The sequence below is a fragment of the Myotis nattereri genome (genome assembly GCF_964212035.1).
Source record: "Myotis nattereri genome assembly, chromosome: 3".
NCBI classification, from domain to species: domain Eukaryota; kingdom Metazoa; phylum Chordata; class Mammalia; order Chiroptera; family Vespertilionidae; genus Myotis; species Myotis nattereri.
The window spans coordinates 44,839,062-44,863,591 of NC_138077.1; the positions used below are offsets into that span (position 1 = coordinate 44,839,062).

The window sequence follows — 24,530 nt, forward strand, 5'->3', positions numbered from 1 at the left end:
CAACCTTTTCTCTGAGGTTGGACAATCGGTTTGATTCATCTATGTCTGTAGTTTTGTTCATCAGTTTATGTTTTTCATTATATTCCACAAATGTGTGAGATCATGTGATATTTATCATTCTCCAACTGGCTTATTTCACTTAGCATAATGCTCTCTAGGTCCATCCATGCTGTTGCAAATGGTAGGAGTTCCTTCTTTTTTTTTTTTTTTACCACAGCATAGTATTCCATTGTGTAGATGTACCACTGTTTTTTAATCCACTCATCTGCTGATGGACACTTAGGCTGTTTGTAAAATCTTAGCTGTTATAAATTGTGCTGCTATGAACAAGGGGTGCATATATCCTTTCTGATAGTGTTTCTGATTCCTTGGGATATATTCCTAGAAGTGGGATTACTGGGTCAAATGGCAGTTCCTTTTTTTATTTTTTGAGGAAACTCCATACTGTTTTCCACAGTGGCTGCACCAGTCTGCATTCCCACCAGAAGTGCATAAGGGTTCTTTTTTCTCCACATCCTTGCCAGCACTTTTTGTTTTATTGATGATAGCCATTCTGACAGGTGCGAGATGGTACCTCATTGTTGTTTTGTGTTATATCTCTCAATGATTAGTGACTTTGCACATGTTTTCATATGTCTCTTGGCCTTCTGTATGTCCTCTTTTGAAAAATGTCTATTTAGGTCCTTTGCCCATTTTTTGATTGGATTGTTTATCTTCCTTTTGTTAAGTTGTATAAGTTCCCTGTAATTTATCAAAGATAACATTGGCAAATATGTTCTCCCATGCAGTGGGCTTTCTTGTAGGTTTCTTTTGCTGTGCAGAGCTTTTAATTTTGATGTAGTCCCATTTTTTTATTTTCTCCTTAGTTTCCATTATCCTAGGAGCTGTATCGGTAAAAGATATTGCTATGACATATGTCTGCTATTTTTTTTGCCTATGGATTCTTCTAAGATTTTTATGGATTCCTGCTTTTTGTTTAAGTCCTTAATCCATTTTGAGTTTATTTTTGTGTATGGTATAAGTTGGTGGTCTAGTTTCACTTTTTTTTTGCATGTATCTGTCCAATTTCCCCAACATCATTTATTGAAGAGACTGTCTTGATTCCATTGTATGCTCTTGCCTCTTTTGTCAAATATTAATTGAGCATACTAGGTAATGGCTTGGGTCAATTTCTGGGTTCTCTGTTCTGTTCCATTGGTCTATATGTCTGCTCTTATGCCAGCAGCACACAGTCTGTGAAATATGCCTTTGGTATTTTAATGGGGATTGCATTGAATTTGTAGATTGTTTTGGGTAGTATGGACATTTTAATGATGTTGATTCTACCAATCCAACAACATGGTATATTCTTTCATTTGTTTATGTCTTCCTCTATCTCTTTTTTCAGTGTCCTGTAGTTTTCCAAGTACAGGTCTTTTACCTCCTTAGTTAAGTTTATTTGTAGGTATCTTAGTTTTTTTGTTGCAATGGTAAATGGGATTTCTTTTTTAGTTTCTCTTTCTGTGAGTTCATTATTGGTGTATAAAAAAGCCATAGATTTATGGGTGTTAATTTTGTATCCTGCTACATTGCCGAAGTCATTTATTAAGTCTAGTAGTTTTTGATAGAGTCTTTAGAGTTTTCTATGAACAGTATTATGTCATCTGTTAATAATGACAGTTTTACTTCTTTTCTAATTTGGATGCCTTTTATTTCTTCTTTTTGTCTGATTGCTATGGCTAGTACTTCTAATACTCTGTCAAACAGCAGTGGTAAAAGTGGGCATCCCTGTCTTGTTCCTGTTCTTAGGGAAACAGTTTTAGTTTTTGCCCATTGAGTATGATGTTGGCTGTAGGCTTTTCATATACGGCCTTTATCATGTAGATATGCTCCATTTATTCCCACTTTGCTAAGAGTTTTTATCAAAAATGGGTGTTGGATTTTGTCGAATGCTTTTTCTGCATCTATTGATATATCATGTGATTTTTGTCTTTCAATTTGTTTATGTGATGTTTCACATTTATTGATTTGCGAATATTGTACCAGCCTTGCATCCCTGGAATAAACCCCACTTGATCATGGTGTATGATCTTTTTAATACATTGCTGGATGCGATTTGATAATATTTTGTTGAGGGTTTTAGTATCCATGTTCATTGGGGATATTGGCCTGTAATTTTCTTTCTTTGTAGTGTCTTTATCTGGTTTTAGAATTAGGATAATTCTGGCCTCATAAAAAGAGTTTGGAAGTGTTCCTTCCTCTTGGATTTTCTGAAATAGTCTGAGGAGTATAGGTGTTAGTTCTTTGAATGTTTGGTAAAACTTCCCTGTGAAGCCATCTGGACCTGGGTTTTTTTTGGTGGGAGTTTTTTGATTACTGTTCCTATTTCATCAGTTGTTATTGGCCTATTCAGGTTTTCTGATTCCTTCTGATTCAGTTTTGGGAGATTATATTTTTCTAGGAAGTTGTCCATTTTGTCCCCTATGTCCAGTTTGTTGGCATATAGTTATTCATAGTATTTTCTTAAAATCCTTTGTATTTCTGTGGTGTCAGTGGTTACTTCTCCAGTTTTATTTCTGATTTTATTTATTTGGGTCCTCTGTCTTTGTTTCTTGATGAGTCTAGCTAATGGTTCATCAATTTTGTTTATCCTTTCAAAGAACCAACTCTTGGTTTCATTGATTTTTTTTGTATTGTTTTTTAGTCTCTATGTTATTTATTTCTGCAGTCAATCAATGTTGATGTTTCTTTTCTTTCTTTTTAAAAATTCTTTATTGTTTAAAGTTGAAGTTTCTCTCTCTCTCTCCCTCTCCCTTTCTCTTTCTGTAAAATCAATAAAAATGTACCTTCAGAAATGTCCCTTGAATTTTTTAAAAAAAGTGTTTCCCTTGGGAAAAGGTTTGAAGAATGATAGGTAGGATAATCCCTGGACAGGTAGCTGTGTTGATTAGAGCATTGTTCCAATACACCAAGGTTGTGAGTTCAATCCCAGATCAGGGCACACACAAAAAGCAACCGATGGATACATAACTAAATTGAACAACAAATCAATGTTTCTCTCTCTCTCTCTCTTTCTCTCTCTCTCTCTCTCTCTCTCTCTCTCTCTCTCTCTCTCATGAATAAATAAAAATATTTTTAAAAAAGAATGAGGGATAACAAAGATTTTTTATTTTACATATTTCATAATATCCTGTGTTCTTTTAACTTTGTATAGAGATTATATTTATAGCTAAAAATTGTATAATTAAAATAACTCAAATATGAAAATAAAACCTTATTAAAAAATCCAAACAAACCTCAACATTCATAAAGCTTATATGGCTTCTAGTAATACCCCTCAAAAATAGAGGTTGTAATAAGCATTCAATCCAGTGGAGGAAAACAATACCTGTATATACAGAATAATCCCAATAATGTAAAAGCATACATATTATAGATATTTAAATAGAAAAAGTCTATAAAGCAATATATAATTGTTCATGATTTTTCTCATTGTAGTAGAATTAGAGGTGAGTTTTTCTTTATACTTTTGTATTTTCCACATTTATAAACCTTAAGTGGCTTCTAGTAATACCCTTCAAAAATAGAGGTTGCAAGTAAACACTCAACCATAGTGGGGGGAAACAAGCTTTAAAGAATAAAAATTCTGGCCCTGGCAGGTTTTGGTCAGTGGATAGAGCATTGGCCCATGGACTGAAGGGTCCCGGGTTCAATTCTGGTCAAGGGCATGTACCTTGGTTGCAGGCTCAATCCGGGACTCATGTGGGAGTGTGGGAGGCAACCAATTTATATGTCTCTCTGACATCGATGTTTCTCTCTCTCCCCCTCCCTTCCACACTCTCTAAAACTCAATGGAAAAATATCCTTGGATGAGGATTAACAACAACAAAAAGAATAAAAATTCTGTTCCTGACTTTTCTGATCCTATAGCCAGGACACCCAGAAAGACACTGCATGCCAGAAAGAATACATGGAGGTGAAGATCTATCTACCCTCAGCTGCCCTGATAACCATCTTGTGAAAAGTCACTAGTCCCCTCTCCATTCCACATCATTGGCCATTCTCTGGCTCAGGACTGCCAGGAAGCTTTCCCAAAGCCAGTAAGAAGCTTCACCAACGCTAAACGTCACTTCCCAGTGAAAAGGAATATAGTGGAGGGGGCCTTGCAACCCATTTTAGCATCTGGTTAAAACTGTAGTCTTACTTCTCCACTCTGGCTGACTTGGGTAGAGCTGTGGAGCATGACCCCAAGGCTCTGCCAAGACTGATTTGGGCAGAGCTGCGGGGACACTCAGGTTCCTGTCACAGGAGGAGATATATAGGTCAGAGTCTCCCCACAAGTTCAGTTCAGACTTTGGATCCAGAATAACCCTGGAGTAGCAGATCTGTGAAATAAAGCGTATACTTTCCTCCCTCGGAGTGCTGGCTGATTGGTCTCCAGGGCATTCTGCCACAACACTAGATCAGACAGTTCACCAGGACAGACTATCTCTCCTACTCACCATCATTCTGTCTCCTTCTGACCATTGACACCCTAGCACTCTCACCGGCTCCCTGAGATGTCTGTCTCATCTGAAGCTGCCCCAGAAACTGGATGGCATCACTAGCATTATGTCTGTATCTAAGATTCAATAAAGCAAGAGGAAGACAAGGCATGGCTCTCATGAGTACACCTAAGTCTTAGCAAAACAGTACTGCAGGAAAAGCTTATTCTCATCCTTGGTGGCTTTCCCCTGTCCCATCCCTTTCCCTTCACCAGCATTTGGTTTGCCCAGGGTTCTCCATATTGAACATAACCAATTCAGCAATAATTGAAAGACTTAATGAAGGAACTCAACTCATTGAAGTATAAAACAGTTTTTGTTTTAATCAATAGCATTCCCCCAACCCACCTTTGTGAGTGGGGTGGGTGGGCATCAAATGGCTTGACTTCTACCCTCACCACAGTTCTCTTCCACAGGAACCAATATTTTTGGCATGTTTTAAGAGCCATGGAGAACTGGAATGATAGCTGGTGTCCTCAACTTCTTCTCAGGCACAATCCTATCTAATAAAAGACAAAAAGGGTAATTAACCGTACCTCCGATATGCTTCCCATTGGCTAATCAGTGAGATATGCATATTAACTGCCAACTAAGATGGCGGTTAACCGCCAACAAAGATGGCGGCCAATTTGTACACTGCAGGCAGGGCGGGACAGCGCAAACCGACATCCAGGCCCCCATGTGCGACCTGGGGGCAGAGGCTCAGGCAAAGCAATTGCTGATTGCCTGCTGGAGCCCTCACCCGCCCACCGGAGACACCAGGCCCACTCCTGTGTGTGACCTGGGGGCAGGCGGGGCTGGGGCGAAGGCAAGCAGTGTCCATCCCCTCGCCTGAGCCCTCACCCACCCACCGGAGACAGGGGGCCCACTCCTGGGCGCCCCTTCCTGCTTGCAGCAGAGCCCGAGGAGTCTGCAAGCATCCTACCAGCCTTCCAAAGTGTAATAAAGTGCATTTCCTGTGAGGAGAAGCCCAGGGCGTGGGGGGTGGGGGGGGGTGGGGCGTGGACAGGACAGGCGCGGGGCCCTCCAAGGGTGGGTGGCTTCAGGTCCAGGCTGCGCGGCCAGGCCACTCGGAGTGCTCGGAACTGGTGCGAGCCAATGTGCCTAAGGCCGGCAGTTTGCGCTCTTCTGGCCAGTGCAGAGCTGCAGACTCGGCCCGCCCCCATGTCCTCCGCACCCGGGTCATGCTCATACTGCGTGGCTACCAGCCTCCAGCCTGGCTCCTACCTGGGGTCGGGGTAGGCGCCAAGTATAGGCGGAGGCCAGAGGAAGAACCCCAAACCCTTAGCCGGACCGACCTTGGGCCCTGGAGGGAAGGAGGCCTTAGATGCCAGGAGAGCCTGAGAATAGGGAAATCCCAGGAGGAGGCACCTGGAAAGTGCAGTGAATTGCAGGGGAGGGTGGAACAGCCTCACACTGGCAAACTCTGCCCGCCCCAGGTCAGTGATGCAGGCCCCAAGTGCTCCCGGGCTTTGCCTTGCATCGCAGAGTCACGCTGCCTGTGGGCTGGGCAAGCAAGGGCCATCCCCACCTGTGAAGTTTCGCACAAAGGTGGGGAGGCCAGGTTCAGGTGGGTTTGTCAGGCCCAGGGAAGGCGCCTTCGCTCTCTGCACCAAGACGGTGGCCAAGGGGCCCTCCGGAGACATGTGGTGACTGAACCCAAGCCAGGCCGGAGTCCTGCTCGCACTGAGAGGCAAGTAACTGGGCACCACGCCCCAAATGCATGGGGAGCACCAGCGGCCTCCTCTCTCCTGCCCTGGAAGGTGGGAGGCCTGGCGGGATTCACAGGTAAAACGCAGACACTGTTGGGTCGCAGACCCCTTTTCTTTGCACACACACACCACCCGCCCCGCCCCCTCCCCATCATTCTGTGAGGCTAAGGTTCCTGAGCCCAGATCCAAGGACTGAAAGGGAACAATTCTCCAGGTGAGGACATGCAGGTAGGCGCCTCCTGCCAAGGCAGCCAAGTTTGACAAACAGTGCCTTCTGGGGTGGGGAAAGCAGAGTGCCGCGGAGCAGCGCTGGCTCCCAGCTACCCCGGGGGCAGGTGGCCACCGCGGCTCTCTGCTGGCCCCAACAGCTGGGCGGCGGCCCCTGCGTGTCTGGTGCACCTAGGCCTCGCTGACCTCCTGACCCCCAGAGCACGCACCCGCCTCCTGGTCCTAATTGCCTCTCCCCACTCCACACACACACACATGCATCTGCAAAGGCGGGAACAAGGCCCACGTGGCCGAGTCCACCCCCTTGCTGGAAAAAGTCACACTCCAAGTGGCCGGCTGTGTGAGGGGCAGTGGACACTCACTCGCTCACTCTCTCCCTGGAAAATCCAGGGCGCACCTGGGCTCCTGCAACGTGCGGAATTAGAGATCGAACCGTTTATTGTCTCCTAACTTTTCTCTGGTTTCTTTGGTCACTCACTGTGACTGCCCCCACTGTTCTGAGTGGGCCCTGGGGGCTCCTCAGCCAGACCACAAATCCCCAAATCAAACACTCGCTTTCAGAAAGCTGGGCTTCTCTCAATGCACCCCTAAAAGGTTGCCCCTCCGTGAAAAGCTCGGAGGAGCACCGAGCTGGGAAAGGACAGCTGGTGCATGGCAGGATCCCTGGGACCTGAAAAGGTGCAGAAAAAAAAATTTTTTTTTAACACATTTCAATTTCAAGAAGTAAAACAAAACCAATAAAGAAAACCTACGCTTTTGGAGCCTGAACATCCATAGAGACCTCAGCGCGATGCCGAGGCGCCGCCCACCCCAGCACGGGATCCGGTCCTGCCATCTAACACCAGGGGAGTCAGGGCAGACACCGCGGGATTGGGCGTGCCATCTGCCACCAGGGGAGTGGGTCTAAGCCAGCAGGTGGTTATCTCCTGAGGGGTCCCAGACTGTGAGAGGGCACAGATTGGGCTGAGACCCCCCACCCCCCACCCCCCACCCGCCAGTGCACAATATTTTGTGCACAGGGCTTCTAGTAATAATAATAATAACAAAAAAATTGTCAATAGCATCGTTTATTCAGCACCTGAATCTGTGTCAAGAATTGCATTATTTAGTTTATATGTTTTCTTATTAAATTATCAAAACAATCCTGCCAGGAGGCATTAATCCCCATTTTATACACGAGGAAACAATAACTCAGCCATTTCATAACTTACCCAGCATCACACAGGAAGAGGGTAACAACAGAGTTAAAATTCAGTTCTGACTACAAAGCAACAGCCTCTTTTTTTTTTTTTATTAGTTAAGGTATTACAAATGTGTCCTCATCCCCCCCTTTAACCCCCAACCTCCCCCCCCCACACACACAAACTCATGCTCCCATACCCCCGTTGTCCATGTCCATTGGTTTGGCTTATATACATGTATACAAGTCCTTCTGTTGATCTCTTCCCCTTACCCCCGCCCTCCCCTACTTTCCTTCTGGGGATTGATAGCCTGATCGCTGTTTCTCAGTCTTTGGGTCTGTCCCTTTTCATCAGTCTATGTTGTTCTCTATAATCCACAAATGAGTGAGATCATGTGGTATTTATCTTTCTCTGACTGGCTTATTTCACTTAGCATAATGCTCTCCAGTTCCATCCATGCTGTTGCAAAAGGAAAGAGTTCCTTTTTTTTTTTTTTTTTACCACAGCATAGTATTCCATTGTGTATATGTACCACAGTTTTCTAATCCACTCATCTGCTGATGGGCACTTAGGCTGTTTCCAAATCTTAGCTATGGTGAATTGTGCTGCTATGAACATAGGGGTGCATATATACTTTCTAATTGGCGTTTCTGGTTTCTTGGGATATATTCCTAGTAGTGGGATCACAGGGTCAAATGGGAGTTCCATTTTTAGTCTTCTGAGGTAGCTCCATACTGTTCTCCACAGTGACTGCACCAGTCTGCATTCCCACCAGCAGTGCAGAAGGGTTCCTTTTTCTACACATCCTCTCCAACACTTGTTGTTTGTTGATTTGTTGATGATAGCCATTCTGACAGGTGTGAGATGATAACGCATTGTCGTTTTGATTTGCATCTCTCGTATAATTAGTGACTTTGAGCAGGTTTTCATATGTCTTTCTGCCTTCTGTATGTCCTCTTTCGAAAAGTGTCTATCTAGGTCCATTGCCCATTTTTTTTTATTGGATTGTTTATCTTCCTTTTGTTAAGTTTCATGAGATCCCTGTAAATGTTGGAAATTAAACCCTTATCGGTGGTATCATTGGTAAATATGTTCTCCCATGTAGTGGGTCTTCTTGTTGTTTTTTTGATGGTTTCCTTTGCTGTGCAAAAGCTTTTTATTTTGATGTAGTCCCATTTGTTTATTTTCTCTTTAGTTTCCATTGCCCTAGCAGCATTATCAGAGAAGAAATTTCTTCGGCATATGTTTGCGATTTCGCTGCCTGTGGATTCCTCTAGTATTTTTATGGTTTCCCGTCTTACGTTTAAGTCTTTTATCCATTTTGAGTTTATTTTTGTGTATGATGTGAGTTGGTGATCTAGTTTCATCCTTTTGCATGTATCTGTCCAATTTTCCCAACACCATTTATTGAAAAGACTGTCTTGACTCCATTGTATGCTCTTGCCTCCTTTGTCGAATATTAATTGGGCATAGTGGTTTGGGTCAATTTCTGGGGTCTCTATTCTATTCCATTGATCTATATGTCTGTTCTTGTGCCAGTACCAAGCTGTTTTAAGAACAGTGGCTTTGTAATACAGTTTGATATCTGGTATTGAGATCCCACCTACTTTGTTCTTTCTCAGGATTGCTAAAGCAACAGCCTCTTAATCATTTTATTCTACCTGAACTCAGGTCCTCCCTTAAATAATATGGCTGTTTTCTGCTAAAGACCTCTAGTGCTATAATCCAACAAGGAGACCGATGGTGGCAATCCCTGACTGAGACAGACCGCCAGATGGAGGAAAGTTACTTTACTGCTTACCCCCCACAACAATGAATGAGGCAGTGCTTATGGGCAAAAACACTTTGGACCTGGTACCTACTAGAAATATCCAGATTTTTGCAGCTCACAGTTTCACCCACTCATCAGAGGCATGTCTCAACTTTCTGTTCCCAGAACCCATTAATCATTTACAGCATGTTGATTGAGATTTTAACCTGGGGGTCAAGGTGAACAAACAGTTTACACAACAAAAATCTATAAAAACTGATTAATCAATAGTGTGTGTGTGTGTGTGTGTGTGTGTGTTTAAAAAGTCTGTATAAAATTCTCTGCTGTGGTATACCATAGCAAGGGATGGTTTTCCCATTTTAACAAAATGAAGACATTTACTGCAGCTCAGCTTTCCATCCTTTGGATCACACTTAGATATTCCTATGCTGTGAGTCCCATAGACTGCAATGCTACTGAGCTCCTGGCTGGGAAAGCTCTAGACCTGATCAATAAAGGACGTTCGAATGGCTACCTTTTTCAGTTGCTGCGGGTCGCTGATGCCCACCTGGACAAAATGGTAAGGAATTGCCAATGGCAGAGCTAAGTTCGGAAACCATGCACCTGGAGCAAGTGTGGCGCTAGCCACTAAACCTACTGCTTTGCACAATGGAATGGCCTTGGTCAGGGTTTTCTGTTTGGTTTCTTCTGCTGCTCTAGAATGTACTTATTTTTTTTTTAAAAAAAACTAACGTCTGTTATTAGTATGTTCTTAACTATGAATCAATCTGTGATTACTTATAAGCACTGACGTTGAGTGCAATCAAATGCAAAGTGTTATAAGAGAAAAATCAGAATGAACTGTAAGCCTTGCCCTAAGGAAATAAGAATCAGCTCATACACACACACACACACACACACACACACACACTCTGTATAAGGTAGGATATATTTAAGTGACCGAGTATTATAGATGCTGGACAATCTAATGAAAGGAGATCTATTACCATTGAAGGAAAGACTGCTTCATTTGGGAAATCCAAATGAAGCAGGATTTGAACAGGAAGATGGGCTGGGTTAAAGGCATTCCAGGGAAATTCCAGGAATACCACCTCTATGTGGGTAAGAAATCAGGCAGGAGAGTATTAGGGAGTAATTAGACACAAGCAGGGGAATTCCGGAAGTTCTATGTGAGATTTGCACAGCAAGCAGGGTGGAAGAAATAATGTAGGCTTATCCTGATGCAAAGCAAGCCTACTGTCCTCACTTTGATCAGCAATTTTCAACCAGTGTGCCACAGGAATTTTTAAAACATGAAATGCCTGATTATTTAGTCAGGGGCACTGACCTTTTATTCCTTAGATTATCAAATGGAAAAAGGGCAACAGCCCACATACCAAAGCCATACAATGTGAATGAATCAAAATTATACCTATTTTCTTTTTTGCCAGATAAGCAAATATATATATATATATATATATATATATATATATATGCCACAGAATTTCAGTAATTAGTGTATATGTGCCATGAGATGAAAATATTGAAAATTACTGACATAGATTATATACTTACTTTGAATAGATTTGAGGGCTTGATAGAGATTAAGGAGGGAGGCCTCTCTTCCCCACTCCCCAAAATAACCTACCCTTTGGAGGAACCACTAAAATCAGGGAGGTCAGACAATAGAGCATCACAGAGGACAAACAGATAACTTGATGCTTCTTAAAGTATTAGATGTGGAGGCTCTACAGGTTGCAGAGAATGAGTGCAGGGACTCGGGATTCAACTAGCAACTTAGTGACTACTAGTCCCAGTCCAGGATCTCTGCCACATTAAAGGACACAGGATGAATTGGCCCAGGACTACCTCTGAGTGGAGGCAGGGAGCATTATGTACCTGGAGAGATGGATGCAAGTGGCATGGGCTTGAACTAGAAAGCTATATTATGTGTTCAGGAATGAGGAAATGAAGCGAGACCAAGGTGGTGGAATTTATGGCAATCAGAATGAAAAAAAACATGAGATATTTTAAAGAAAGACCATTCAAGGCCTGGTGATTGTATAGCAAAAGCAAAGGAAGAAATCAAAGCTGATGTCACATTTTTTTTAAGCCGACTAAGGCAAGAAATAATTAATGGTGTCATTGACAAAAGGCAAGTTAAATTGAGAGAGGTAGCTGGTTTTTAAGAGAAGAGCTGATTTTAGGGTTGGGCAAGTTGAAATTAAGGCAAGAAGTCCAAGTTCAGGAAAGAGCTGGGTGAGAGGACACAATTGTGCACACAGATTGGAGCTTGTGATGTGGCTGTCATCAGTTATAATTTCTTCAAAATCTCTGCCCAAACAAATGGTGCTATTTAGTGGTTGTTTTTTAAAACTCATTAACAGAAGCAACATCATGACCAGTTAAAAAGAACATTTGGAAGTAACTTTTTCAAGCTATTTATTCAAATAAACAGATGAAATGACACAAAAGTAGACATCTGCAATCATTTGGGAAGGAGCAGAAATTCTGTTTAAGAAATCAAGAGATTGTTTCTAATGAAAACATACTGGGCTTCCATGTGTTACTCACCTGTTGCTTTCTTGAATTTTTCAGGAATCCACAGATGTCTATTATCTAGTCTTAGATGTGAAAGAATCTGACTGTCCAGTCCAATCCAGAAAACACTGGGATGACTGTGAGCCAAATATTTCTAGATATCTATTTGATATAGTAAGTAAACATGATACCTTTCTCCTCATTTTATTATTCTTGACTTCTGTCTACTCTGTTTTCTGAGGGTAGCTATATGCCACAGCAAAAGAGGAAGACGAAGACCAGTTTCTGTCTTTTGACCCATGAAGAGTATGTCGACTTTGAGTAATATTCTCTTGAGAGCCATACCTAGAAACCAAGTTCAAGATATCTCAGTGGGGCTTGTTATAGCATGATCAGCTATAACCTTGTGCAAATCACCTAATGTTGCTAAATGTCCGTCTCCTCAGCTGTAAAATAAGAGGAGGAGTTTGGAGTAAATAAACTCTAAGGTCCTCTCTGGCCCTGATAGTCTATGGGTCTAGAACCTATGAACTTGTAATTGTGTCCTATGAAGACTGGTCCCATGACCAGGAGTGGCCAAAAGGGATTAATTGCAATTATCATGAGGAATGGGATCTTGTGCTGCTTTTCACATGGGTAATCTGATCCCAGGCTGTCTGCCACTAGAGGAGAACACAAAGATGAAAAAGCACAGATCTAAGATTTTAGTTCCAGAAAATAAGACACTTACATACCTAGAAATTTTAGCTTTTTTTTTCTTCTTGAAAATGTTTGAGATATGGCCATGATCTGTTTAAACAGTTTATCTGTGGTTCTCATGAGGGTTTTGGGTGCCTATGTTATTAACTCACAGAAAGAGATTAAGAAAATATAGGTTTGAAGGAGGAATTGTTGAGGGGGATGAGCAGCGGCCGTGCCTCTCAGTACCTGAATGACGCGTTTCCACCAGCGTGCCATGCTGCCTGGACAGCCTCCATTGATTCACACTGGCATTATTGAGCATCATCAAGGTTTCAGGCACTAATTTTCACAACAACCCTGCAGGGAGGTTATTACTAGTCACATTTTACAGAGGAGTAACTTGAGGTTAAGAGACGTTAAATAACTTGTTCAAAGCCACACAACTAGAAAATGACAACACTTAGAAGCTCTGCTTTCAACTGCCTCTGCTCGCATTTCTAACTTCAACAATTCTTCAGGGCAAAGTACCACCTTGCTGGGCAACTAAGGCATCATTCCTTGTTATTCTTCAAGAGTAGTTGCAATAACATTCCATGATTGTGCTACAGGAATAGAAAGATTGGGGAGGAACCAAGATGGCAGCATAGGTAAACACCTGAACTTGCTGCCTCGCACAACCACATCAAAACTACAACTAAAAGACAAAATGGGTATCATCCAGAACCATGGGAAGGCTGGCTGAGGGGAAGTCCTACAACTAGAGGGAAAGAGAAAAGCGCATCTAGACTGGTAGGAGTGCAGAGGTGCGGAATAGCAGAGGTACGGAGGCTGAGAAATGGGATGGCAACTGGGTATGCTGTGGTCTTTTTCAATTGGGAGGGAGGTACAAGTCCCCAACTGCTCTGAACTCCAGTTCCGGGTGAGACTCTGTGGACCCAGACTCATACGGGGAGAAACTGGACTGTCTGGCATTGGGCCAGACCTCAAGGGTGGCTTTCTCTCAGAGGTGCTCACAGCGTTCATTCTTCCTGCACCAGGCCATGGGACACAGAGACCCAGGGACCTATCTGGGGCAGGGGCGATGAGTAACCATTGCTGTTTGCACTGCCCCAGGATTCCCTGAGACCCCGCCCCACCCAATTTACAACCCCACCCAAGCTGTGTACAGAGGATTTTGCATATAAATGGCCTGGCCTTTTGCAACCTAAAACCTAACAAACTGAAGCTGGGTCAAAGAACACAAGAGCTTCCAAAATAAGGCCTAGGGCTCGTCAGCAGCCTGCATTGCTTCACAGCTGCTCCTCATCTGGGCACCTCCAAACCCCAAACAAAGAGGAGGAATCTGCAGATGTCTCTGTAGCTTCTGCTGGGTGGCCTCAAGCAGTGGCTTCCTTTGCAACTCCTTGGAAACCTAAGAGCAAGTCTACCCAGTGGTCAGAGTGAGACCACACCAGATTACAACTCTTCAGAACCATAAGAGACACACTCAGGGGGCAGACTCAGTGAGCATCAAAGCCCCACTGAAGCAAGTCCTGCCCCATAAGGGTATTTCCAGCACAGCAGTTTTCCTATTGTAGACACAACTGGTTCTCACAGGCAATTGGTCTGGAGGTCAATTCCTCCCAGTGATACCAACAGCAATCAAGGCTTAAATACAACAAGACTGTGCACACGACCCACAAAGGGGTGCACCAAGAGCATCTACGTCAGGTGACTAGGGAGGCTGGGCCACTGGGTCCTATAGGACATCTAGCACACAAAGCCACTCTATTAACACAGGGAAGCAGCCAAAATGTGGAGACAAAGAAACATGTCACAAATGAAAGAAATGGAGGAAAGCAAACTACTGCATACAGAGTTCAAAACCACGGTTATAAGGTTACTCAAGAATCTTCTAGAAACCTTGGAGAAATTTAGTGAGACCCTCAAGGATATGAAAAAGCACCAATTAGAAATTAAGCATACACTTTTACTGAAATAAAAAATAATATACAGAGATCCAACAGCAGACTAGAGGATCCCAAGAATCAAGTCAAAGATTTGAAATATTAAGAAGCAAAAAAACACCCAACCAGAAAAGCTAAAAGAAAAAAGAATCCAAAAATATGAAGATAGTGTAAGGAGCCTCTGGGACAACTACAAGCATACCAATATCCAAATTATGGGGATGCCAGAAGAAGAGTGAGAGTAAGATACTGAAAATCTATTTGAAGAAATAATGACAGAAAACTTCCCCTACCTGGTGAAAGACATAGATTTACAAATTCAGGAAGTGCAGAGAACCCCAAACAAAAGGAATCCAAAGAGGACCACACCAAGACACATCATAATTAAAATGCCAAAGGCAAAAGACAAAGAGAGAATCTTAAAAGCAGCAAGAGAAAAACAGTTAGTTACCTACAAGGGAGTACCCATACGATTGTCAGCTGATTTCTCAACAGAAACTATGCAGGCCAGTAGGGAGTGGCAAGAAATATTCAAAGTGATGAATAGCAAGAACCTACAACCAAAATTACTCTACCCAGCAAATATGTCATTTAGAATTGAAGGTCAGATAAAGAGCTTCACAGATAAGAAAAAGCTAAAGGAGATCATCACCGCCAAACCAGTATTATATGAAATGCTGAAGGGTATTCTTTAAGAATAGTAAGAAGAAGAAAAAGGTAAAGATAAAAATTATGAACAACAAAGTGACAACAAATACATATCTATCAACAAGTGAATCTAAAAATCAAGTGAATAAAAAATATGATGAACAGAATAAACTGGTGAATAGAATAGAATCAGGGGCATAGAAAGGTAGTGGACTGACAATTCTCGGGGGTACAGGGGCGTGAGGGGTGCGGGAAGACTGGACAAAAATCGAACACCTATGGATAAGGATAAATGTGGGGGGGGTGTTAAGGGCATGGGGTGTGGTGGGAACTGGGTGGAGGGGAGCTATGGGGAGAACAAAGAGGAACAACTGTTATAATCTGAACAATAAAGACTTATTAAAAAAAAGAGAGAGGATTTGTTGAGAAACCACAAATAAATTTTAAAGGATAATAACGTATGTTGCATCACTTTTTTGTGTCTTCATATTCAACCTGAAGAAAGCAGTACACAATGATAAACTTCTCTTTCTTACAGGTGATTGGACAGTGTAAGGTAATAGCTACAACACGTTTGAGTGAATTTCAAGACCTTAGAGTGAATGACTTCAACTGCACTACAAGCTCTGGTATGATAATCTGTTAAAATACTACTTAATTCTAGATTGATGTAGAATTCAATCATACAGTGGTATTTAACATATAATACTATGATATACATATTAAAAAATGGCCCCTATCTATGCTCATGGGCTTGATTATTACTCACTCTCCTGTAAAGAGTCACAAGAGGGTTTCCCCCTGTTATTGATACACTTTACAAAAAATTAAATATATAAAAAATAGAAAGCTACATAAGGCAGTAGAGCATCATTATAGAGAACATGGGCTCTGTCTGGGGTCAGATTGGCTTGAATTTGAATACCAATCTCATAATTTACTAGTTGCATGGTCTTGAGGGAAAGTTACTTAACATGAGGAATGTGTAAAATAAAACTAATAATAGTATTAGCTCTTTGGGTCTTTGTTAGAATTAAATATGATGCTCTGTGTAGTACACTTCCAAAGAATTTAGCAATATATTTACTTCAACATGTAAAACTTATGTATTAATGCTACAGCTTACACAGCAGTCTCATTTAATCGCATAACAAGACTATGAAGATTATGAGACTTTCTAGTTTAGAGTTAAAAGAGGTTCAAAGAGATTAAATTACTTGGCCTCATAAAACACCCCAAATATGGTGAACCTAAACCTGCCCTACCAGTGTTAAATCTAAAGTTTATGTTCTTATTATGTACTTTCCCCAAGAGAATTATCACAGAGTTCCTTTAAAAATAACAAATTTCCTCATAATTCAATATACAAAAATTCAGCAGCCAGCAACTTCAGGAGTTTGCCTTAAAGAAGACTGAGCTGTATCTTCTATTTCTGGGCAAAACTTCATTTTAATGATACTCTCTCTCCTTGGCAGAGGTAGGAAGAGTTCATTAAAATATTCACACTTTATGAATGATGGGTTTGGGACATCTGAATAGGGTAACAACTGAGACTTGAATATCAGAAGGATCTGGATTTAAGTTTAGCTCTGCTGCTGATTAGCTGATTTGTTAGAACAAGCTTCTTAGCCTCTCCAACCCTCAATTCACCCATCTGTAATACAAGAGCTATTGTTATTGTTTCCACCATGCATATATGTATTAAGTCATGGCATTGACAATGCTGTTTAGCCACAAAACTACCATCTTCTTTCTCCAGTCTTTTCCGCATTGGCCAATACTAAAGACAGCCCTGTACTCTTGGATTTCTTTGAGGAGACTGAGGTCTACAGAAAACAAGCAGAGAAAGTCCTTGAGATGTACAAAAAGGAGAATGGTGACTTTGCCTCTTTCAGAGTGGACCAAGTGGAGAGAGTCGGCCGAGGCGTGAGTTTCCACTAATGTCCAGCTGGAGTCTGAGGGCCCAGGCTCCAATCTCATAGGCACAAATTCAGTTGCATTGACCCTCTCCCCACTGGTCTCCTTGGGCCAGATGATTTTTATTATTATAATTTTTAACTTATAGGTAACATTCAATATAATATTAGTTTCAAGTGTACACAAATTTAAAAAGATACATGCATCCTTAAATTCACTGCAGCATTATTTACAATAGACAAGATATGGAAGCAATCTAAGTGCCTATCAATAGATGATTAGATAAAGAATATGTATTGTATATTTACTAGAGGCCCAGTGCACGAAATTTTTGCATAGGGGGGGGTCCCCTCAGCCCAGCCTGCACTCTCTCCAATCCGGGACCCCTCAGGGGATGTCTGACTGCCGGTTTAGGCCCGATCCTGAGGATCCTAAACTGGCAGTCAAACATTCCTCTCACAATCCAGGACCGCTGGCTCCTTATTGCTGTCCTGCTTGCCTGCCTGATCACCCTTACTGGCCCCCCTGCCAGCCTGATCACCCCTATCCACCTCTGCCTGCTGGCCTGGTCACCCCCAACTGGCCCCCCTTGCCAACCTGGTCACCACCAACTGCCTCCCACCGCCGGCCTGGTCAACCCCTACTGCCCCACTTGCAGGCCTTGTCACCCCCAACTGCCTCCCCCTACTGGCCTAGTCACCCTCAACTGCCCTCCTTCCTAACTGGTCTCACCCACTGCCCCCCTCTGCTGGTCTAGATGCCCTTAACTGCACCCCCCTGCCAACCTGATTGCTTCCAACTGTCTCCCCCCTTCTGGCCTGGTTGCCCCCAAATAGCCCCCCCCCCTGCTGGCCTGGTTGCCCTCATTGCACCCCTCTGCCAGCCTGGTCATCCCCCCCTTGCTGGCCTGGTTGCTGCCAACTGTGCCCCCTGACAGCTGGATCGCCCCTCACTGCCCCCCTCTGCCAGCCTGGTCACCCCTCACTATCCCCCCTGCCAGCCTGGTCACTCCACCCAGCCTGCTGTTCAGTCATTTGGACGTTTCTCACTAACCCCCTACCGTCCTGGTCACTGCACGCAGCCTGATGTTTAGTCATTTGGTCATCCCTCACTAACCCCCCTGCTGGCCTGGTTGCCCCATGCAGCCTGCTTGTTCAGTTGTTTGGTCTTCCCTCACTGACCCCCCTGCAGGCCTTGTCACCCCACTCAGCCTGGTCGGTTGTCCGTTTGGTCATTCGTTCGGTTGCGATGGCCCCTGGCTCTTTATATATACAGATTATAAAATGTTACTCAGCATAAAAAGGAATTAAATCTTACTATTTGTGACAATGTAGAGGGGACAATGCTAAGTGAAAGAAGCCAGACAGAGAAAGACAAAAACAAGCTTCTTTGTTTGTTTGTTCATTTGTTTATTTTAATACAACAGCAACTTTACTGAGGTGCAATTGACTTACAACAAACAGCACATATTTAGTTAGAGTATAACATTTGACAATTCTAACACATGTATATGCCAATGAATACAAAACCACACTTAAGATAGTGAACATATCCATCACCCCAAATACTTTCTTGAACCCCTTTGTTATCCTTCCCTCTTGATCAACCCTTCTTGCCTCCTCCCCTGGGCTGCTGGTGCCAGTCACCAGCTGCTTTTTTTAAAAAAAAAATTTTGTTTTATTAATTAAAGTATTACAAAGAGTATTACATATGTCTCCTCCCTCTCCCCCACACCTTGATATTCCGCCCGCTGCTTTTTTAAGTTGAGATCCCTGTTGCAGTTTTAAGAGACAGGCAGCAGATACCATGAAACTGCCCTCCTGCAATTTTTTTTTAATTTTTGGAGTTGTGGGGAATGTGATATCATCAGAGAGGGGGGAAACCCAAACAAAAAAGAGCAAAATGCAGGAGAGCATGGTAGGGTTATGAGTCATTAAAATCATAGTCCTAACCTCCCTGTATTATGATGGAAAACCGAGGCTCAGAGCAGCCTCCTCCCCACGCCCCGTGGGGTGGCTAGAGCCACCCAGCCCTTCCCCGGCCAGGCTCTCCAGTGCCTCCCCCACAGCAGTCTATGGGACAGCTAGTTCATGCTGTCTTGTTCTTTGAAAACACAAAGTGAAATAGATTGTGGTGCATACAAGCAATGGGATAAATACAATGCAATTACGGACTAAACAGAATGTTTTGGACCTATACGCCTCGGGAAGAGTTTCCAGATATATTGCCAAGGGAAAAAAGTGGTTATAGACCAATACTTAGACTATGATCCCCTTTATATTAAACAATTAGATATATGTGTATATACACAACATAGTTAGACAAAGGCTAGAAGGAAAAACACATCAAATGAATGATGCTGGTACCTCTGAGAGGAAGAGGCTGAGATGCAGGAAGAATGACTTTTCACACTATGCTTGATTGTGTCTGTACTATCTGAGCCTTTTCAATCAAATAATATTCATCTTATCACTTGATAAATTTTAAAAAGGCAGACAATAAAAAAAATGGCACATATTGGTGAATCCTGTTAGTGCCTTTACAGTATTATGGATAGTAGGTATCTACTGGCTTTTAAAAATATGTTCCTGACACTGCTTTGTTCTTATTTGTTCTAGAGAGGAGGGAGAAGAACCAATTACTATATTGATTTCTCTGTGAGGAACTGCTCCAGTCACCATTTTCACAGGCACCATAATGTGAGTATAATAGATGAGTGTGAAACACTAGTAACATTTGCAGGCTACTTACTATGTGCCAGATACCCTTGTAAGGGCTTTACCCATATGTTAGCCCATTACCCCCAGCACCACCCTATGAACTCGATAGCATTTTATTCCAGATTTACCTATGGGGAAACTGAGGCATGGCGATAAAACTGAGAATATTATTTTAAAAATATACATGATATATACCTAAACTTAACAATGAGGTTTTTTTTTTAACTCATTAAGATTAAAGATTTAGCTAAAACTAATAACTAGAATGTATTAAGAACATATACTCATGGGTGCTTTCATTCACTTCATCTCATTCACTCCTCACAGTGAGCATATTTGACAAATGGGAAGGTAATGGACTCAGTAAAGTAAGGGTCTTGCCTAATGTTCACAACCAAGATGCTCAGTCCAATGGGATTTCCCCGTACTCATGTATAAACTGATGCTCATGTGCCTGCAGGAAGTGTTATGAATGATATGCAGCAGTTGTATGGCAACCTATAGTTTAAAAGCCACTTCCATATATTATTGCTTTGTTGGAGCCCTGTGACCATCCCATTGACCCCAACAAACCCTTAACTATAGTGGTGTGGAGAATACAAACTCAGTGCAGAAACATGGAGGCTGGAGAAGAGGAGCTCAATGCTAAATGTTTTATAGCATAATCTCATTTAACTAAGCCCTCCCACAACCTGAGGGTAGATAGTACTGAACTCATTTTAGAAATAAAGACTGAGTTTCAGAAATTTTATGCAACTTACCTAAATCTCATAGAACTAGTACATGATGAAGCCAGGATTAGCATAGGGTTTCTGACTCTAAACCTGTACTCAAAACCTTTTTTTTGTTGTTGTTGTTTTTTGTTAATCCTTGCTCAAGGATATTTTTCCTTTGATTTTTAGGGAGAGTGAAAGAGAGAGAAAGACGGAGAGAGACGTTGATGTGAGAGAAACACATTGATTGGTTGCCTCTTGAACAAGCCCCGACCAGGGCTTGGGGCTGGGGAGGAGTCTGCAACCAAGATAGTGCTCTTGACCAGAATTGCACCTGGGACCCTTTGGTCCACAGGCCAATGCTCTATCCACTGAACCAAACTGGAAAGGGTTGTACTCAAAATCTTACTGCTTAACAGTCTCCTCAAAAAATGAGTTTTCTTCTTGTAACTTCGACAGCTGGGTTTAAGGATCTCTGGGGCAGAGGGGTGCCAGCCAGGTGTAGCCTCTGAACTTAGGGTAGGGCCAGACGACAGTCTCTATGACAGGGTCTGTGCAAACCCGTTTTTATAATGGCTCCCTTCTTTCCAAGACTTTCCTCCAAGGTGCTTGGTTAAAGCTGTACAAATCTCTCATCTATACCACTCTTCTTTTTCTCTAGACACAGGCAACTCAGGTCTTCAGTGCAGTAGAGTTGGTCTAACATGAAGGAATCAATGACATAATATTCCCAACTACCACACATGGGGAAACCCAGTGATAGTTTCCAGTCATGGAAGAGAACCACAGCAGTAATGAAAATCTTAGGAACTTGTAATTTTCCCAAAATTTTGATTAGGAAATACTGTTAAATAACTGGTGGAGATATTTGATGATGATATTAACTTGATGATATTAACTTGATTTTTCTAGAGCTCTCCTTCCTTTCCAGAATGTCTGGAAGTTCACAACTCTTGCTGGACATCTTCACACCACCTGCACACATACACACAAATACACATATACTAACAGGTTTCTCTCTTATTTATAGGTCTTTGGATTCTGCAGATCAGTTTTGTCCTATGATGTAGGAGCCTCTGACTTGGAAACCCCAATAGAGGTTGACACAAACTGTGAAGTCTTTGGCCTTAAGGTGGGTTGCCTAAGCAACCTTTGTCATGAGCAGTGCCAGACTAAGTAATGTTTTCATACACATAGTGTATTTTGTTCTTATGGCTCTGTGCGTGTGTGTGTGTGTGTGTGTGTGTGTGTGTGTGTGTGTGAAAGAGAGAGAGAGAGAGAGAGAGAGAGAGAGAGAGAGAGAGAGAGAGAAGATAGTTTGAGGGGGGAGTAGAGAATATCCCTTGGGGATAGGAGTGCAATTCCTGGTAAGACACCAGAAGTGTGACACTTTTTCCAAAAATTGGGAAAGTGTAAGATTTGGCATAAAAGTAAAATCATGACCAATTTAATGAACCTTTACTGAATTTGAAAATGATTCTTGTAGCAAGGACTCCAGTGCTGACTTAATAATCTAGTTTTATTATTAGGCACAGAATCTAAGAGGAATGAATTAGTGTCAAATTTATTATACAAAGATATGTAAAATAAAATATAAAACAATATTTTATGAGAATATCAATGTGTAGAAACTTTTATTCTACACACAAATATTCTTCACAGTATTTTTTGTATCAGAAAAAGATAATTCAAACATCCATGTGACAAACCAAAAAGGGGGGCAGGTTTATCACCATGGGCATGGCTGCACAGATTTTTTAAAAAATATTAAATCTGAATGAGGATAGTGAAGAGGTGAAGTGCTCATCTTTTAGGAGTAAGAGATGCTTATAACGTAGAGTCACAGAACTCTGTTGAGAGCCTAAATTATAAGGCACTACTTTTCCAAATGTTGATCTATAGATAAGTACCATTCAGTAATACAATTTTATCACTTTAAATGGAAATGAGAAAAATAAAGATAATAAGAAAATTGTTTGTGGTATAACATATTACATATAAAAGAACCATCCTTTACTTTGAGATTATCTTTCTGACTGTTGTTATAAAATACTATTGCTATTGTGAAATGATGGAGGTAGATGATGATTTTTGTTTGTATTTTAAATGCAAACTTGCCTAGATAAAAATTTGAGAACCCTTTTTTATATACTACTTTTAAAATTTATTTTTGCAATCCAAAAGTATGGATTTAGTTGAATTAAATCAAGTTAAACATCTAATTTCTTCTTTTACGTGATGATATTCACTTTTCTGTGTCTTTCACCAGGAACATAGAAACATCAGTGATGTACAACACCATTTGGACCATCTCCTCCATTCTGGAGGCCACGGGCATTCATCTGGTGGCAAGCCTCCATTTATACACAGTAGATCCAGGGATAACTTCCATCCCCATAAGCCACATAAACCTCGATGCCCACCTCCTCTGGATGACAAAAATCACTCAGACAGACCACCACTTCAAGCAGGAGCTCCTTTACGACTGCCTCCTTCAAGATGTCATCACCTCCATTTTCACATCAATGACACACATGCACCCCCTCATAATCATAGTTCCAGTGAGCACCAATCCCATGGACACCGTCCTCATGATCATCATCCTCATGGACACCAACACCATAGACATCGTCACCATGGACACCATCCCCACGGACACCATCCCCATGGACAGCATCCTGATGACCATGGTTTTCATGACCATGGACCCTGTGACCCACCACCCCATAGGCAAGGTCCCCAAGATCACCATCACCGGGGCCATGGCCCACCACATAGGCACTCAGAAGAAAGAGGTCCAGGCAAAGGACACTTTCCCTTAAAATGGAGACAAATTGGATACGTTTACCGACTCCCTCCATTAAAGAAAGGTGAAGTTCTTCCTCTTCCTGAAGCCAATTTTCCCAGCTTCTCATTGCCAAACCACAACTATCCTCTAAAGCCAAAAATTCAGCCTTTCCCTCAATCAGCCTCTGAATTATGTCCAGGGATGTTCAACAGTGAATTTTCACATGTTTCAAAGTTTTTTGAAGAGACATTTCCAGAAAGAAATCTGAAATCCTTGAAAAATGAGTAATGTTCTGAATTATAACCATAAATAAAATGTAACCAATGATAAGTGCAACATTATAAGTTATTGTAATCTTAACTTTCATATTCAGAATAGGACAAAATATGGGTAGGGGAGGAGATGACGTAAGAAGAACAAGAAAAATGGAGAGGAGAGGAAAAAATCTCAGTGTCCCAAGTCAAAAGTTATTTCTCTCACTTGCTACTATACCACTCAAGACAAATTTTTGATCCTCAGAATTTCTTTACTTTCTGGGCTCAACTCCTTTAATTCTAGCATCATTCCTCTTTTAGTACTTATGCTGTAGCTGGGCACACTAAGAAAGTATGTATTGTCATACAAAGGATTGTTCTTATAAAAGTGATCCAAATTCTCTCCTACTTCTTATTTCTAGTTCTCTAAATCCTCTTTATTTTGGAGAAATAAGTTCTAAATTTAATTATAAAGCAAACAAAGCTCAGGATATAATTTTCAAAGAAGTTTATAGGCATGAATCATGACCATAAATTCAAGTGCCCCAGAAATATCACTTTAATTTCAAAACATTAATTTATATTTCAAGTTGCCATCCTGCTGGGATAATAGAAAACTTAACCTCAGTCCTCTTAGAGTTTCCCCACCCTGCTCCTCCCCACACAAAGTTATGCCACAGCTCAAGAGTCTCACACAGTCCCAGGTGTTTGGGTGGTGGGCATGAGAAGAAGGTCTGATTCTTTCTCACTGGTTCCCCAGGTCCCTCTACTAAGGGATGCTTACTACCCTGTTCACATCACTCTTTGGGTCTAGTGTATCTGCTTCTTTTGAATCAAACTGGGGATGCAGGAGTCTCTCTAAGACTACTGATGAACATGACTGCAAAAAACACCATATTCATCTCCCTCTGGTATCTTGCTGTCTTTT

The 24,530-nt window shown here is 41.9% G+C and overlaps 1 protein-coding gene across 1 annotated transcript; it reads left to right on the top strand.

Moving 5' to 3' along the window:
* Positions 1-9,755: 9,755 nt before the first annotated feature.
* Positions 9,756-23,636, top strand: HRG (histidine rich glycoprotein; the record flags this gene model as incomplete). The annotated part of the gene is made up of 7 exons (XM_081087958.1): positions 9,756-9,974; positions 11,993-12,109; positions 15,749-15,839; positions 16,970-17,136; positions 19,746-19,826; positions 21,591-21,692; positions 22,830-23,636. Exons 1-7 carry the CDS (start codon positions 9,783-9,785, stop codon positions 23,634-23,636), a joined length of 1,557 nt encoding a protein of 518 aa, XP_080944084.1. The 5' UTR covers positions 9,756-9,782.
* Positions 23,637-24,530: the final 894 nt, after the last annotated feature.